This window comes from Ranitomeya imitator, chromosome 2, assembly GCF_032444005.1.
Source record: "Ranitomeya imitator isolate aRanImi1 chromosome 2, aRanImi1.pri, whole genome shotgun sequence".
Lineage (NCBI taxonomy): Eukaryota > Metazoa > Chordata > Amphibia > Anura > Dendrobatidae > Ranitomeya > Ranitomeya imitator.
Window position 1 is genome coordinate 677,747,361 of NC_091283.1, and position 19,228 is coordinate 677,766,588.

General features: G+C 44.8%; 1 protein-coding gene across 4 annotated transcripts in view; it reads right to left on the reverse strand.

Moving 5' to 3' along the window:
- TUBGCP2 (tubulin gamma complex component 2) overlaps positions 1-19,228 on the reverse strand; it is an 888,554-nt gene that overhangs the window by 759,183 nt on the left and 110,143 nt on the right. For all 4 annotated transcript variants that reach the window (XM_069753054.1, XM_069753055.1, XM_069753056.1 and 1 more), the window contains exon 3: positions 12,971-13,099. In XM_069753054.1, the coding sequence (XP_069609155.1) occupies positions 12,971-13,099 (129 nt within the window). The remainder of the gene's footprint in view (positions 1-12,970; positions 13,100-19,228) is intronic.

A 19,228-nucleotide genomic window follows, 5' to 3' on the forward strand; every position in this document is an offset into this window, starting at 1 on the left:
CCGCTGCACGCACAGACTCCAGTGAGGAGTCATTTCGAAGCCAGCGTCCATGAGAGGTATGCTAAGTATTTTTCGTGTCGATCAGATTTGTAGTTTTGGCACAATTTGCGTTTGAAAATTGTTTTTCCCTCATTGGAAAGCATTGCCTCAATGCATTTCAATAGGGAAATTTTGCCATAGGGAAATAATGGGCAGATTTCTGAGGCAATTTCAAAATAACTGCCAACTGCCACCTGGCTGATTAGCTCATTGATATGCGCAGTCACATCCAGTTACTATGCCAACGCCTACGAACTCTACATGACCCCACCAGGACACAGTTTTGCCAGATAATATCAGCTCTTAAAGTGACCCGCCCACCAAATTGGCACCAGAGGTGCCCAGCCCACCAAATCGGACCCCGAGTGACCCCGCCCACCAAATCGGACCCAGAGTGACCCCGCCCACCAAATCGGCACCTGAGGTGCCCCGCCCACCAAATCGGTCCTGAGGGGCATCCAAGTGTAAAACTCTTGCAGGGGCAGCCCGGGCACCATTCCAAAGCACTATCTGTAGTTCCTTCAGGAAATACCCATCTAGTTATTATTCAGTCCGCAATTAATGCGGCCCGAACCGCTTCACTCAGACTCCAGTGAGGTGTCATTTCGAAGCCAGCGTCCATGAGAGGTGTGCTAAGTATTTTTCGTGTCGATCGGATTTGTAGTTTTGGCGCAATTAGCATTTGAAAATTGTTTTCCCCTCATTGGAAAGCATTGTCTCAATGCATTTCAATGGGGAAATTGTTCCAATAGGGGATAATGGCTGATTTCTGAGGCAATTTCAAAATAACTGCCAACTGCCACCTGGCTCATTAGCTCATTGATATGCGAAGTCAGACCCAGTTACTATGCCAACGCCTACGAACTCTACATGACCCCACCAGGATACAGTTTTGCCAGATAATATCAGCTCTTAGAGTGACCCGCCCACCAAATTGTTACCTGAGGGTCCCCGCCCACCAAATCGGAGGCCGAGGGTCCCCGCCCACCAAATCGGAGGCCGAGGGTCCCCGCCCACCAAATCGGAGGCCGAGGGTCCCCGCCCACCAAATCGGAGGCCGAGGGTCCCCGCCCACCAAATCGGAGGCCGAGGGTCCCCGCCCACCAAATCGGAGGCCGAGGGTCCCCGTCCACCAAACCGGACCCTGAGGGGCCCCGTCCACCAAACCGGACCCTGAGGGGCCCCGCCCACCTGAGGGGCACCCAAGTGTGAAAGTCTTGCAGGGGCAGCCCGGGCACCATTCCAAAGCACTATCTGTAGTTCCTTCAGGCAATACCCATCTAGTTATAGTGCTTTGGCACAAAGCACTATATTTTTATTCCACCGTAGTTAACTTCTTCTTCGTCTTCTTCGTCTTCTTCCCGAACCGCTGCACGCACAGACTCCACTGAGGTATCATTTCGAAGCCAGCGTCCATGAGAGGTGTGCTAAGTATTTTTCGTGTCGATCGGATTTGTAGTTTTGCCGCAATTGGCGTTTGAAAATTTTGTCTCAATGCATTTCAATGGGGAAATTGTTCCAATAGGGGATAATGGCTGATTTCTGAGGCAATTTCAAAATAACTGCCAACTGCCACCTGGCTGATTAGCTCATTGATATGCGAAGTCAGACCCAGTTACTATGCCAACGCCTACGAACTCTACATGACCCCAACAGGACACAGTTTTGCCAGATAATATCAGCTCTTAAAGTGACCCGCACACCAAATCTGACCCAGAGGGGCCCCGCCCACCAAATCGGACCCAGAGGGGCCCAGCCCACCAAATCGGACCCAGAGGGGCCCCGCCCACCAAATCGGACCCAGAGGGGCCCCGCCCACCAAATCGGACCCAGAGGGACCCCGCCCACCAAATCGGACCCAGAGGGGCCCCGCCCACCAAATCGGACCCAGAGGGACCCCGCCCACCAAATCGGACCCAGAGTGACCCCGCCCACCAAACCAGCGCCTGAGGGGCACCCAAGTGTGAAAGTCTTGCACGGGCAGCCCAGGCACCATTCCAAAGCACTATCTGTAGTTCCTTCAGGAAATACCCATCTAGTTTATTATTATGGTGCTTGAACCCCCTAGGTTCAAGTAACATATTGTAATCCGATTTCTTATATTTATGGTGCTTGAACCCCCTAGGTTTAAGCAACATATTGTAATCCGATTTCTTATATTTTATTATTATGGTGCTTGAACCCTCTAGGTTCAAGCAACAAATTGTAATCCGATTTCTTATTATAGTGGTTTGGAACAGAGCACATATATTGTAATCCGAATGTGGTTAACGTCTTATTATTAGGCTTTTTTCTGCAAATAATGCGGCCCGAACCGCTGCACGCACAGACTCCAGTGAGGTGTTATTTCTAAGCCAGCGTCCACGAGAGGTGTGCTAACTATTTTTGGAGTCGATCCGATTTGTAGTTTTTTTAAAAATCGCATTTAAAAAAAATTTCCCATCGGAATTAATGGCGACTTTTCCATTACCCCCAACTTGACCTTCTAAAGATGGCAGCTATGCAAATGTACGGTGTCCATTTTAGGACATGATCATTTATCAAAGTCAAGCATCAGAATAAAGTGACTATGACACCCGACACTGACATCCTAACACTGTAAGCGCACCCACGGTCCCGTGTGTGCAAAAGTGGGGTCGCGGTGGGGTGGGGCCACTCGGGACCCGATGCGGTGGGCGGGGCCACTCGGGCTCCGATTTGGTGGGCGGGGCCCCTCTGGGACCGATTTGGTGGGCGGGGCCCCTCTGGGACCGATTTGGTGGGCGGGGCCCCTCTGGGACCAATTTGGTGGGCGGGGCCCCTCTGGGACCGATTTGGTGGGCGGGGCCCCTCTGGGACCGATTTGGTGGGCGGGGCCCCTCTGGGACCAATTTGGTGGGCGGGGCCCCTCGGCCTCCGATTTGGAGGTCGGGGCCCCTCGGCCTCCGATTTGGAGGTCGGGGCCACTCGGCCTCCGATTTGGAGGTCGGGGCCACTCGGCCTCCGATTTGGAGGTCGGGGCCCCTCGGCCTCCGATTTGGAGGTCGGGGCCCCTCGGCCTCCCATTTGGAGGTCGGGGCCCCTCGGCCTCCCATTTGGAGGTCGGGGCCCCTCGGCCTCCCATTTGGAGGTCGGGGCCCCTCGGCCTCCGATTTGGTGGGCTGGGCACCTCAGGGTCAAATTTGGTGTGCGGGTCACTTTAAGAGCTGATATTATCTGGCAAAACTGTGTCCTGGTGGGGTCATGTAGAGTTCGTAGGCGTTGGCATAGTAACTGGGTGTGACTGCACATAGCAATGAGCTAATCAGCCAGGTGGCAGTTGGCAGTTATTTTGAAATTGCCTCAGAAATCAGCCATTGGAACAATTTCCCCATTGAAATGCATTTAGACAAAATTTTCAAACGCCAATTGCGCCAAAACTACAAATCCGATCGACACGAAAAATACTTAGCACACCTGCCAGGAACGCTGGCTTCGAAATGACACCTCACTGGAGTCTGTGCGTGCAGCGGTTCGGGCCGCATTAATTGCGGACTGAATAATAAGAAGTTGACTACGGTGGAATAACAATATAGTGCTTTTTACAAAGCACTATAATAATAATAAGAAGTTGTCTACGGTGGAACAACAATATAGTGCTTTTTACAAAGCACTATAATAATAATAAGAAGTTGTCTACGGTGGAATAACAATATAGTGCTTTGTGCCAAAGCACTATAATAAGAATAAGAAGAAGTTAACTACGGTGGAACAACAATATAGTGCTTTGTGCCAAAGCACTATAATAATAAGAAGTTTACTACGGTGGAATAACAATATAGTGCTTTTTCCAAAGCACTATAACTACGGTGGAATAACAATATAGTGCTTTGTGCCAAAGCACTATAATTAGAAGTTTACTACGGTGGAATAACAATATAGTGCTTTTTCCAAAGCACTATAATAAGAAATTTACGACGGTGGAATAACAATATAGTGCTTCGTGCCAAAGCACTATAATAAGAAGTTAACTAGGATCGGATTACAATATAGTGCTTTGTGTCAAAGCACTATAATAAGAAGTTAACTACGATCGGATTACAATATAGTGCTTTGTGCCAAAGCACTATAATAAGAAACAGAAGTTAACCACGTTTGGATTACAATATAGTGCTTTGTTCCAAAGCACTATAATAAGAAGTTAACCACGTTCGGATTACAATATAGTGCTTTGTTCCAAAGCACCATAAATATAAGAAATTGGATTACAATATGTTGCTTGAACCAAGAGGGTTCAAGCACCATAATAAACATATACTCACCTTCCGAAGGCCCCTTGAAGTTCTTGGGCCTGTGTGCAGTGCACACGGCAGCTTACGGTCCCAGGGTTGGTATGAGCGCAGGACCTGTGATGACGTCGCAGTCACATGACCGTGACGTCATGGCAGGTCCTTCTCGCACAGCATCCTTGGCACCGGAACCTGCCGCTTGCACTGCCGAGGACAGCGCACGACCTTGGAAGGTGATTATGTCACGATTCACACCGTGACTGTCACCACCACGTCACGGATTGGGGTGACTTTAGGCCAACAGACGGCTATCACATGTGCAGGGGGGGGCTTATCTTAGTTATCCCTCCACTGCTACAATGTGATGAAAAAAAAACACACACAAGTCTATGGACCTCTTAGTTTACAGCAGGGGCTTATTCTAGTTATCCCACTGCTTTTCAATATACCACGAACTGCAGGGATTTATGTATATCCCGCTTTACAGTTCCGCTTTAAAACTTGCAGCTCTCTGGCGCCCCCCTCACTTTCAGGTCACACTAGGTACTGCACCTAGGGTAATTAGTCGCCAGAAAGGCTGCCTGCTATGTACTGGCTATTGGGCACGCTGCAGCGAGGCGATTTAACTACTCCCACTCAGGCAGGAACAATAATTATCAACGCCGCCATCACTACGACTCCCAAACACCCAGAACACGGTATGCTGCCACCAGCTTCGTTTAAAGGGGTCCGAAGCTAACCCAAAACAGTAGCGTAATTCCCTTCAGAAGACTTCGGGTACGTTTTAGAGCAGAAGAACAAATCTAGTATATTAAATATTATACTCCATAAATGATTTATGGCAGTGTTTATAAATCTAATATATAAAGCTGTGTGTGTGTGTGTGTGTGTGTGTGTGTGTGTGTGTGTGTGTGTGTGTGTGTGTGTGTGTGTGTGTGTGTGTGTGTGTGTGTGTGTGTGTCCGGGATTGGCATCTGCACCGTCGCAGCTACAGCCACAAAATTTTGCACAGTCACACGTCTGGACCCCGAGAGCGTCATAGGCTATGTTGTGAGGTGAAATTTTAACCCCGTGCTTTCCAATTCACCAAACAATTTTGCTCCTATCTACATAATGGGGAAAAAGTGAAAGGAAAAGTGTTGGAGGCAAATTAACAGCTGCCAGATGTGAACAAGGGGGACTTAAAGAATGAGAGCGATGGCGCCAAAGAGTATATACCGTACAGATGCTAAGGTGGGGCCCCGACATGGGATACTCAACACACACGGGGATATGAACACACACACAAAAGGCGCCACAAACTACCACGTGCTTGAACGCATATACCACCCTTAGCACACATTTCACCACACATACACCAATGACGCCACATAAAAGTCGAAACCCAAAAGTCGCCGCTCAAAACTCGCCACATGCAAAACTAGGCTAACGCAAAACTCGCCACACGTGCAAAACTCACCTCATAGAAGACTCGCCACACGCAAAACTTGCACCCGTGGAAAAATTGCTACATGCACAAAAGTTGCAACACATGCAAAAGTTGCCTCACTCAAAACTTGCACATACGCACCACACATAAAACTCGCCACGCACAAAACTCGCCATGCGCAAAACTTGCTACACACAACTTGCTACACTAACCTGTCACATGCAACTCGACACACAAAAAGTTGCTACACGCATGTCGCCACATGCAACTCAACACACACAACTCGACACATGAAACTCGCCCTAAAACACACAAGTCTGGTATTATCCTTCAAAAATAAAAACCTGATTAATAAGCAGACAAACTACAAGAGCAACAAATGTACCATATAGGAAATACAGCAACTGTCAGTCACATATTAACATAGTAACATAGTTAGTAAGGCCGAAAAAAGACATTTGTCCATCCAGTTCAGCCTATATTCCATCATAATAAATCCCCAGAGCTACGTCCTTCTACAGAACCTAATAATTAAATGATACAATATTGTTTTGCTCCAGGAAGACATCCAGGCCTCTGTTGAACCCCTCGACTGAGTTCACCATCACCACCTCCTCAGGCAAGCAATTCCAGATTCTCACTGCCCTAACAGTAAAGAATCCTCTTCTATGTTGGTAGAAAAACCTTCTCTCCTCCAGACGCAAAGAATGCCCCCTTGTGCCCGTCACCTTCCTTGGTATAAACAGATCCTCAGCGAGATATTTGTATTGTCCCCTTATATACTTATACATGGTTATTAGATCGCTCCTCAGTCGTCTTTTTTCTAGACTAAATAATCCTAATTTTGCTAATCTATCTAGGTATTGTAGTTCTCCCATCCCCTTTATTAATTTTGTTGCCCTCCTTTGTACTCTCTCTAGTTCCATTATATCCTTCCTGAGCACCGGTGCCCAAAACTGGACACAGTACTCCATGTGCGGTCTAACTAGGGATTTGTACAGAGGCAGTATAATGCTCTCATCATGTGTATCCAGACCTCTTTTAATGCACCCCATGATCCTGTTTGCCTTGGCAGCTGCTGCCTGGCACTGGCTGCTCCAGGTAAGTTTATCATTAACTAGGATCCCCAAGTCCTTCTCCCTGTCAGATTTACCCAGTGGTTTCCCGTTCAGTGTAATGGAGATATTGATTCCTTCTTCCCATGTGTATGACAATTACATTTATCATTGTTAAACCTCATCTGCCACCTTTCAGCCCAAGTTTCCAACTTATCCAGATCCATCTGTAGCAGAATACTATCTTCTCTTGTATTAACTGCTTTACATAGTTTTGTATCATCTGCAAATATCGATATTTTACTGTGTAAACCTTCTACCAGATCATTAATGAATACGTTGAAGAGAACAGGTCCCAATACCGACCCCTGCGGTACCCCACTGGTCACAGCGACCCAGTTAGAGACTATACCATTTATAACCACCCTCTGCTTTCTATCACTAAGCCAGTTACTAACCCATTTACACACATTTTCCCCCAGACCAAGCATTCTCATTTTGTGTACCAACCTCTTGTGCGGCACGGTATCAAACGCTTTGGAAAAATCGAGATATACCACGTCCAATGACTCATCGTGGTCCAGCCTATAGCTTACCTCTTCATAAAAACTGATTAGATTGGTTTGACAGGAGCGATTTCTCATAAACCCATGCTGATATGGAGTTAAACAGTTATTCTCATTGAGATAATCCAGAATAACATCCCTCAGAAACCCTTCAAATATTTTACCAACAATAGAGGTTAGACTTACTGGCCTATAATTTCCAGGTTCACTTTTAGAGCCCTTTTTGAATATTGGCACCACATTTGCTATGCGCCAGTCCTGCGGAACAGACCCCGTCGCTATAGAGTCCCTAACAATAAGAAATAATGGTTTATCTATTACATTACTTAGTTCTCTTAGTACTCGTGGGTGTATGCCATCTGGACCCGGAGATTTATCTATTTTAATCTTATTTAGCCGGTTTCGCACCTCTTCTTGGGTTAGATTGGTGACCCTTAATATAGGGTTTTCATTGTTTCTTGGGATTTCACCTAGCATTTCATTTTCCACCATGAATACCGTGGAGAAGAAGGTGTTTAATATGTTAGCTTTTTCCTCGTCATCTACAACCATTCTTTCCTCACTATTTTTTAAGGGGCCTACATTTTCAGTTTTTATTCTTTTACTATTGATATAGTTGAAGAACAGTTTGGGATTAGTTTTACTCTCCTTAGCAATGTGCTTCTCTGTTTCCTTTTTGGCAGCTTTAGGGTATGTTCACACGTTCCTGATTTCCATCCTTTTTTTTTCAGGACTGTTTTTTAAAAAACTGCAGCTCTTGGCAGAAAACGCAGGTCCGTTTTTTGATGCGTTTTTTGATGCGTTTTTTGATGCAGTCTTCTAGCCAGAGTCTGTGTTTTCTAGGAATTTTTTTAGGGTTAAAATGGCTGAAAATACCTTAACCCTACCCCTAACCCTACCCCTAACCCTACCCCTACCCCTATTCTAACCTTAGTGAAAAAAAAAAAAAAAATTCTTTATTTTTTTTTATTGTCCCTACCTATGGGGGTGACAAAGGGGGGGTCATTTACTATTTTTTTTATTTTGATCACTGAGATAGGTTATATCTCAGTGATCAAAATGCACTTTGTAACGAATCTGCCGGCAGATTCGGCGGGCGCACTGCGCATGCGCCCGCCATTTTGCAAGATGGCGGCGCCCAGGGAGAAGACGGCCGGACGGACACCGGGAGGCCGGGTAAGTATAAGGGGGGGAGATTAGGGCACGGGGGGGGGCATCGGAGCACGGGGGGGCATCGGAGCACGGGGCGGTGACATCGGAGCACGGGGGAGGGGCATCGGAGCATGGGGGGGTGGGATCGGGGCAGCCACACTCCACCCACGCACTTCCGCCCGCTTCCCCGCACTTCCTGCTGCAGCGGTTCTGCACCACGAACCGCAATAAAACCCGCAGATCTATTTTTGATCTGCGGGTTTTACTGCGGGTTTGACCTCACAATGGAGGTCTATGGGTGCAGAACCGCTGCTGTTTTACAAAAAGAAGTGACATGGTACTTCTTTTTTACCGCAGCTAATCAGTGCGGTTTTTTTTTTTTCAATTCAGGACCATGTGCACAGTGGGTCCTGTTTTCCATAGGGTACAGTGTACTGTACCCTGCATGGAAAACAGCCGCGGAACCGCAGCGGCGAAACCGCTGCGTTTCCGCGGTAAAAAACGCACTGTGTGAACATGGCCTTAATTAGTTTTTTAGATAAAGTATTTTTCTCCCTATAGTTTTTTAGAGCTTCAATGGTGCCATCCTGCTTTAGTAGTGCAAATGCTTTCTTTTTACTGTTAATTGCCTGTCTTACTTCTTTGTTTAGCCACATTGGGTTTTTCCTATTTCTAGTCCTTTTATTCCCACAAGGTATAAACCGCTTACAGTGCCTATTTAGGATGTTCTTAAACATTTTCCATTTATTATCTGTATTCTTATTTCTGAGGATATTGTCCCAGTCTACCAGATTAAGGGCATCTCTAAGCTGGTCAAACTTTGCCTTCCTAAAGTTCAGTGTTTTTGTGACTCCCTGACAAGTCCCCCTAGTGAAAGACAGGTGAAACTGTACAATATTGTGGTCGCTATTTCCTAGATGCCCGACCACCTGCAGATTTGTTATTCTGTCAGGTCTATTAGATAGTATTAGGTCTAAAAGTGCTGCTCCTCTGGTTGGATTCTGCACCAATTGTGAAAGATAATTTTTCTTGGCTATTAGCAGAAACCTGTTGCCTTTATGGGTTTCACAGGTTTCTGTTTCCCAGTTAATATCCGGGTAGTTAAAGTCCCCCATAACCAGGACCTCATTATGGGTTGCAGCTTCATCTATCTGCTTTAGAAGTAGACTTTCCATGATTTCTGCTATATTTGGGGGTTTGTAACAGACCCCAATGAGAATTTTGTTACCATTTTTCCCCTCCATGAATTTCGACCCATATGGACTCGACATCCTCATTCCCTTCGCTAATATCCTCCCTTAAAGTGGACTTTAGACAAGACTTTACATAGAGACAAACCCCTCCTCCTCTCCGATTTTTACGATCCTTCCTAAACAGACTGTAACCCTGTAAGTTAACTGCCCAGTCATAGCTTTCATCTAACCATGTCTCGGTTATTCCCACTAGGTCAAAGTTACATGAAGATATTTCTGCTTCTAGTTCTTCCATCTTGTTTGTCAGGCTTCTGGCGTTTGCGAGCATGCAGTTTAGAGGATTTTGTTTTGTTCCAATCTCCTCGCTGTGGATTGTTTTAGAAATGACCTGTCTATTATGACATCACCTGTCTATTATGTGTATGTGTGAGCTAATATATACTGCCAGGCGGGAGGGCTTCCTGTTGGCTGGGGATTTATCAGGCTGCCAATTTAGTACTATCTACAGGAGAGATGACACACAGGTATATACTATATACAGGAGGAGATGGCACACAGGTATATACTATATACAGGAGGAGATGACACAGGTATATACTATATACAGGAGGAGATGACACAGGTATATACTATATACAGGAGGAGACGACTTACAGGTATATACTATATACAGGAGGAGATGACACGTATATACTATATACAGGAGGAGAGGACACAGGTATATACTATATACAGTGGAGATGACACACAGGTATATACTATATACAGGTGGAGATGACGCAGGTATATACTTTATACAGGAGCAGATGATACACAGGTATATACTATATACAGGAGGAGATGACACGTATATACTATATACAGGAGGAGATGACAGGTATAAACTATATAAAAGAGAAGATGACACATGTATAGAGGAGGAGAGGACATACAGCAGGTATATATTATATACAAGGGAGATGACATACAGGTATATACTATATACAGGAGATGACATACAGGTATATACAATATATATATAGAAGGAGATGACACACAGGTATATAATATATACAGGAGGAGATGACACATGGGTATATACAATATACAGGAGGAGATGACAGCAGGTATATACTATTTACAGAGGAGATGACATACAGGTATATACTATATATAAGGGAGATAAACATGTATATACTGAGGTGAAAATGAGGGGTGTGAGGTGAAAATAGTGGAGTGATCGGAAAATGACAGATGTGAGGTCGAAATGACAAGTGTTAGGGGGGGAATGAGAGGAGTGAGGGGGAAAATGAGAGGTGTAAGGGAGAAAATGAGAGGCATGATGGGAAAATAAGAGACATGAGGTGCTATAACTAACCATAGATATTTACTATGCCCAGGCAACGCCGGGCTCTTCAGCTAGTAGTTATATAAAGATGTTACAATATGAGACAATTGAAAATATGTACAAAGTAATTATAAAATAAAGGGATTAAATGAGAATAGGTAAAACTCACATGTTCTCAGTTCATTTCAGGCAAAACCAGGCTAGTGGGCGGAGCTCCCAAATGTCCCAATGCATCAGGGCTAGCAGTACGAGCTCCTCAAGTCAGACTAAGACAGACTCTGAAGGCTGGGTAAAGTGGAGTCACTTAAATAACCACAGCCTCGTGACATCACTAACAGGGCTGGGTTTCTCAGACCCTCCTCTCTCTTCAGTCTTACTAAATTTCACACAAGTTTGTCTAATGCCTGTATCTCCGCTACAGAACATGTCAGAATCATAACACACCCAGCATTCATCTTGTATTAACATTTGCTTTCTAATGAGACCAAATTTGGGCTTGATGGGATACATCGCTCCAGAGAAATACGTACTTTTTTACCTGTTGGAATTAGATGCTAGCGCTTACAGTGGTGGATAGATGCGCCGATGGACTTTAGCAATATGTACTTATTTTCCTAGCCCAAATCGTTGGCCCAGAATCTTACAAGATTAAGACAAAGAGCCTCATGTTTTAAAAGGGAGATCAGACCAGTTTGAGCTGGAACAACTGTCTATGCATCTATACTGATCGTAAAAATTCCTTTGGGAGGGGCATGAGGTGTTTGGGAGCTGAAAGTCAGGAATTTGCAGCAAGAAGCAATAAAAGCTCTTCTACACCCATTGAAAAGAAAAGCTAAACCCTGAAGTAAAGGGGGTGGTCAACGAACTAAACTTATTATATACATTTTCCTCACAGAGAATAACTTTTTTTTGTATTATTATTTGTAACATTAGATCTTTTTTACTATTGATGCTGCAAAAGCAGCATTAATAGTAAAAAGTTGGTCACACAGGGTTAATAGCTGCCTTAACGGAGTGCGTTACACCGCGGTCCGTTAACGCTGGCATTAACCCTGTGTGAGCGCTCAGCGCTGACTGCAGGGCAGTAAAGCAGCGGCCATTTAGCTGCCAGACTATGGCCGTCGCTGATTGGTCGTGGCAATGGTCCTGGGCGATTGCCAAGACCAATCAGCGACTTGGATTTCCTTGACAGACAGAGGCCACTACCAATGAATATCCGTGACAGACAGACAGAAGGACAGACAGAAAGACGGAAGTGACTCTTAGACAATTATATAGTAGATGTGTTTTTTTAATATTTTGTACGAATAAAAAATATCTTTTAACTTCAACACTTCATTTGGGTTTTTTTTGCTCATGTTTGCAAGAAGTGGCTTTTCTAGTTTTGTATAAGCATTTAAGGTATATTATAGCTTGAAATTTATTTGACAAAAAATGTTTGTTTTGTGTAACAATCAGTAATAGATTGTTCAGTTCATATAGTCTGCCATTTACTCGACAGGACAGCTCCTGATTACACAGTATGGTGCGCTGCAGAGATCGATAATCTTTTAATAAAGCCAAAAGATCATTTCATCCTATGAACGAAAGTTATCTCGTTCGTCAGGTGATTGGCAGACTATTTACACAGCACGATTATTGGGATTCGTGCATTCGTAGTTATGCTCATACTCAATCATGAAATGTAAATAAACCTTAATATTTCACCTACTATTATAAATGAGATTCTCTCCTCTCTTTGCAGTAGTAAACAGATTAGTCAGTTCTACCATTAAGGAATTCATACCATTTTTGTTGACTGTTCGAGAACTCGAATATTTTGAAGTCAATTGTAAAAATTTATAATATTGCAATGATAAAAATAAAGAGTTTACATAAACAAAATGTCAAATTATGCAATTTAAAAAAATCCCTTTTCTTACACCCTTTTAAAGCTCTACATTTGTCCAAATACTGCTGTACCTCTTTATCATCTGTAAGTTTGGAAAGTAGATATACTATTGGGTCAAGATTACGAGTATTCTTCGACTTTAATTCTTCATATTTCTTTAGAAAATCTTCTGGTGTCCTGGAGAATTCTGCCATTTTCACCTGTGAAAAACAGGCGTTAATTTGAAGATATTTAAATAAAAACTTACATTTGTTTGAACACAATAACAAGTAAATGTACTTAAGGCAGGGTTCACATCACAATTGTCTATATGTTTAATGGCTTTAATGATGCAAAAGGAGCCACAGTGTGCTTGGTCATGCATCACTCCCTCTGCATGCACCCACCACCAGGGTGGATAAAAATCAATGTTTAACCCCTTTACCCCCAAGGGTGGTTTGCACGTCAATAACCAGGCCAATTTTTACAATTCTGACCACTGTCCCTTTATGAGGTTATAACTCCGAAACGCTTCAACGGATCCTGGTGATTCTGACATTGTTTTCTCGTGACATATTGTACTTCATGATAGTGGTAAAATTTCTTTGATAGTACCTGCGTTTATTTGTGAAAAAAACGGAAATTTGGCGAAAATTTTGAAAATTTCGCAATTTTCAAACTTTGAATTTTTATGCAATTAAATCACAGAGATATGTCACACAAAATACTTAATAAGTAACATTTCCCACATGTCTACTTTACATCAGCACAATTTTGGAACCAATTTTTTTTGTTGTTAGGGAGTTATAAGGGTTAAAAGTTGACCAGCAATTTCTCATTTTTACAACACCATTTTTTTTTAGGGACCACGTCTCATTTGAAGTCATTTTGAGGGGTCTATATGATAGAAAATACCCAAGTGTGACACCGTTCTAAAAACTGCACCCCTCAAGGTGCTCAAAACCACATTCAAGAAGTTTATTAACCCTTCAGGTGTTTAATAGGAATTTTTGGAATGTTTAAATAAAAATGAACATTTAACTTTTTTACACAAAAAATTTACTTCAGCTCTAATTTGTTTTATTTTACCAAGGGTAACAGGAGAAAATGGACCCCAAAAGTTGTTGTCCAATTTGTCCTGAGTACGCGGATACCCCATATGTGGCAGTAAACCACTGTTTGGGCGCATGGGAGAGCTCTGAAGCGAAGGAGCGCCGTTTGACTTTTCAATGCAAAATTGACAGGAATTGAGATGGGACGCCATGTTGCGTTTGGAGAGCCAATGATGTGCCTAAACATTGAAACCCCCCACAAGTGACACCATTTTGGAAAGTAGACCCCCTAAGGAACTTATCTGGATGTGTGGTGAGCACTTTGACCCACCAAGGGCTTCACAGAAGTTTATAATGCAGAGCCATAAAAATAAAACAAAATTTTTTTCCCACAAAAATTATATTTTAGCCCCCAGTTTTGTATTTTCCCTAGGGTAACAGGAGAAATTGGACCCCAAAAGTTGTTGTCCAATTTGTCCTGAGTACGCTGATACCCCATATGTGGGGGGGAACCACAGTTTGGGCGCATGGGAGGGCTCGGAAGGGAAGGAGCACCATTTGGAATGCAGACTTAGATGGAATGGTCTGCTGGCGTCACATTGTGTTTGCAGAGCCCCTAATGTACCTAAACAGTAGAAACCCCCCACAAGTGACACCATTTTGGAAAGTAGACCCCCAAAGGAACTCATCTTGATGTGTTGTGAGAGCTTTGAACCCCCAAGTATTTCACTACAGTTTATAACGCAGAGCCGTGCAAATAAAAAATATTTTTTTTTCCACAAAAATTATATTTTAGCCCCCAGTTTTGTATTTTTCCAAGGTTAGCAGGAGAAATTGGACCCTAAATGTTGTTGTCCAATTTGTCCTGAGTACGCCGATACCCGATATGTGGGGGGGAACCACCGTTTGGGCGCATGGGAGGGCTCGGAAGGGAAGGAGCATCATTTGGAATGCAGACTTAGATGGATTGGTCTGCAGGCGTCACATTGCATTTGCAGAGCCCCTTATGTTCCTAAACAGTAGAAACCCCCCACAAGTGACCCCATATTGGAAACTAGACCCCTCAATGAACTTATCTAGATGTGTTGTGAGAACTTTGAACCCCCAAGTGTTTCACTACAGTTTATAACGCAGAGCCGTGAAAATAAAAAATCTTTTTGTTTTCCCACAAAAATTATTTTTTAGCCCCCAGTTTTGTATTTTCCCAAGGGTAACAGGAGAAATTGGTCCACAAAAGTTGTTGTCCAATTTGTCCTGAGTACGCTGATACCCCATATGTTGGGGTAAACCCCTGTTTGGGCACACAGGAGAGCTCGGAAGGGAAGGAGCACTGTTTTACTTTTTCAACGCAGAATTGGCTGGAATTGAGATCGGACGCCATGTCGTGTTTGGAGAGCCCCTGATGTGCCTAAACAGTGGAAACCCCCCAATTATAACTGAAACCCTAATCCAAACACACCCCTAACCCTAATTCCAACGGTAACCCTAACCACACCTCTAACCCTGACACACCCCTAACCCTAATCCCAACCCTATTCCCAACTATAAATGTAATCTAAACCCTAACCCTAACTTTAGCCCCAACCCTAACTGTAGCCCCAACCCTAACCCTAGCCCTAACCCTAGCCCTAACCCTAACCCTAGCCCTAGCCCTAACCCTAACCCTAGCCCTAGCCCTAACCCTAACCCTAGCCCTAGCCCTAACCCTAGCCCTAGCCCTAGCCCTAACCCTAGCCCTAATGGGAAAATGGAAATAAATACATTTTTTTTTATTTTTCCCTAACTAAGGGGGTGATGAAGGGGGGTTTGATTTACTTTTATAGCGAGTTTTTTAGCGGATTTTTATGATTGGCAGCCGTCACACACTGAAAGACCCTTTTTATTGCAAAAAATATTTTTTGCAATACCACATTTTGAGAGCTATAATTTTTCCATATTTTGGTCCACAGAGTCATGTGAGGTCTTGTTTTTTGCGAGACGAGTTGACGTTTTTATTGAAAACATTTTCGGGCACATGACATTTTTTGATCGCTTTTTATTCCGATTTTTGTGAGGAAGAATGACCAAAAACCAGCTATTCATGAATTTCTATTGGGGGAGGCGTTTATACCGTTCCGCGTTTGGTAAAATTGATAAAGCAGTTTTATTCTTCGGGTCAGTACGATTACAGCGATACCTCATTTATATCATTTTTTTATGGTTTGGCGCTTTTATACGATAAAAGCTATTTTACAGAAAAAATAATTATTTTTGCATCGCTTTATTCTCAGGACTATAACTTTTTTATTTTTTTGCTGATGATGTTGTATGGCGGCTCGTTTTTTGCGGGACAATATGACGCTTTCAGCAGTACCATGGTTATTTATATCTGTCCTTTTGATCGCGTGTTATTCCACTTTTTGTTCGGTTGTATGATAATAAAGCGTTGTTTTTTGCCTCGTTTTTTTTTTTTTTCTTACGGTGTTTACTGAAGGGGTTAACTAGTGGGACAGTTTTATAGGTCGGGTCGTTACGGACGCGGCGATACTAAATATGTGTACTTTTATTGTTTTTTTTTTTTTTATTTAGATGAAGAAATGTATTTATGGGAATAATATATATATTTTTTTTTTTCATTATTTTGGAATATTTTTTTTTATTTTTTTTTTTACACATTTGGAAAAATTTTTTTTTACTTTTTTACTTTGTCCCAGGGGGGGACATCACAGATCAGTGATCTGACAGTGTGCACAGCACTCTGTCATATCACTGATCTGACATGCAGCGCTGCAGGCTTCACAGTGCCTGCTCTGAGCAGGCTCTGTGAAGCCACCTCCCCCCCTGCAGGACCCTGGATCCGCGGCCATCTTGGATCCGGGGCTGGAGGGAGCAGGGAGGGAGGTGAGACCCTCGCAGCAACGCGATCACATCGCGTTGCTCCGGGGGTCTCACGGGAAGCCCGCAGGGAGCCCCCTCCCTGCGCGGTGCTTCCCTGCACCGCCGGCACATCGCGATCATCTTTCATCGCGGTGTGCCAGGGGTTAATGTGCCGGGGGCGGTTCGTGACCGCTCCTGGCACATAGTGCCGGATGTCAGCTGCGATAAGCAGCTGACACCCGGCCGCGCTCCCCCCGTGAGCGCGGCCGATCGGCTATGACGTACTATCCCGTCCAGGGTCAGATAAGCCCAGGGCACCTCGACGGGATAGTACGTCTAAGGTCACAGAGGGGTTAAAAAAAAAAAAAAATCGGATTTTTTTTATTTAAATCACATTTTTTTAACCCCTTCCCGACCTTTGACGCATACGCTGCGTCATGAAAGTCGGTGCCATTCCGACCCATGACGCAGCATATGCGTCATGGAAAGATCGCGTCTCTGCAGATCGGGTGAAAGGGTTAACTCCCATTTCACCCGATCTGCAGGGACAGGGGGAGTGGTAGTTTAGCCCAGGGGGGGTGGCTTCACCCCCCCCCCCCCCCCCCCGTGGCTACGATCGCTCTGATTGGCTGTTGAAAGTGAAACTGCCAATCAGAGCAATTTGTAATATTTCACCTAAAAAAATGGTGAAATATTACAATCCAGCCATGGCCGATGCTGCAATATCATCGGCCATGGCTGGAAACACTAATGTGCACCCACCCCACCCCTCCGATCGCCCCCCCCCAGCCCCCCGATCTGTGGTCTGCTCCACTCGGTCCTGTGCTCCGCTCCCCCGTCCTCCTGCCCACTGCTCCAATCAAACCCCCCCGCACTCCGATCCCCCACCCGCACAGCGATCCCCCCCCCCCCCCCCCGGTGCTCCGATCCACCCGCCCGCACAGCGATCCCCCACTCCGTGCTCCAATCCACCCCCCGTGTTCCGATCCACCCCCCCGTGCCCTGATCTCCCCCCCCCCCCTTATACTTACCTGGCCTCCCGGGGACCGTCCGTCTTCTTTCCTGGGCGCCGCCATCTTCCAAAATGGCGGGCGCATGTGCAGGCCGGCAGATTCGTTCCAGAGTGAATTTTGATCACTGAGATAAAACCTATCTCAGTGATCAAAATAAAAAAAAAAAGTAAATGACCCCCCCCCCCCCCCCCTTTGTCACCACCATAGGTAGGGACAATAAAAACAATATTTTTTTTTTTTCACTAAGGCTGGGGTAAGAAGTAGGGTTAGGGTTAGGGTTAGGGTTAGGGTTAGGGGTAGGGTTAGGGGTAGGGTTAGGGGTAGGGTTAGGGGTAGGGGTAGGGGTAGGGGTAGGGTTAGGGATGTGCACACGTATTCTGGTCCAATGCGGATTTTTCCGCAGAGGATTTGATAAATCCGCAGTGCTAAACCGCTGCGGATTTACCATGTTTTTTCTGCGCATTTTAATGCGGTTTTACAACTGCGATTTTCTATTGGAGCAGTTGTAAAACCGCTGTGGAATCCGCAGAAAGAAGTGACATGCTGCGGAATGTAAACCGCTGCGTTTCCGTGCAGTTTTTCTGCAGCATGTGTACAGCGATTTTTGTTTCCCATAGGTTTACATTGAACTGTAAGCTCATGGGAAACTGCTGCGGATCCGCAGCGTTTTCCGCAGTGTGTGCACATACCTTTAGAATTAGGCTATGTGCACATGGTGCGGATTGGCCGCTGCGGATTCGCAGCAGTGTTCCATCAGGTTTACAGTACCATGTAAACATATGGAAAGCCAAATCTGCTGTGCCCATGGTGCGGAAAATACCGCGCGGGAACGCTGCGTTGTATTTTCCGCAGCATGTCAATTCTTTGTGCGGATTCCGCAGCGTTTTACACCTCTTCCTCAATAGGAATCCGCAGGTGAAATCCGGACAAAAAACACTGGAAATCCGCGGTAAATCCGCAGGTAAAACGCAGTGCCTTTTACCCGCGGATTTTTCAAAAATGGTGCTGAAAAATCTCATACGAATCCGCAACGTTGGCACATAGCCTTAGGGCTAGGGTTGGGTTGGAATTAGGGTTGTGGTTAGGGTTAGGGGTGTGTTGGGGTTAGAATTGAGGGGTTTCCAACTGTTTAGGCACATCAGGGGGTCTCCAAACGCAACATGGCGCCACCATTGATTCCAGCCAATCTTGTATTCAAAAAGTCAAATGGTGCTCCCTCACTTCCGAGCCCCGACGTGTGCCCAAACAGTGGTTTACCCCCACATATGGGGTACCAGCATACTCAGGACAAACTGCGCAACAATTACTGGGGTCCAATTTCTCCTGTTACCCTTGAGAAAATAAAAAATTGCTTGCTAAAACATCAATTTTGAGGAAAGAAAAATGATTTTTTATTTTCACGGCTCTGCGTTGTAAACGTCTGTGAAGC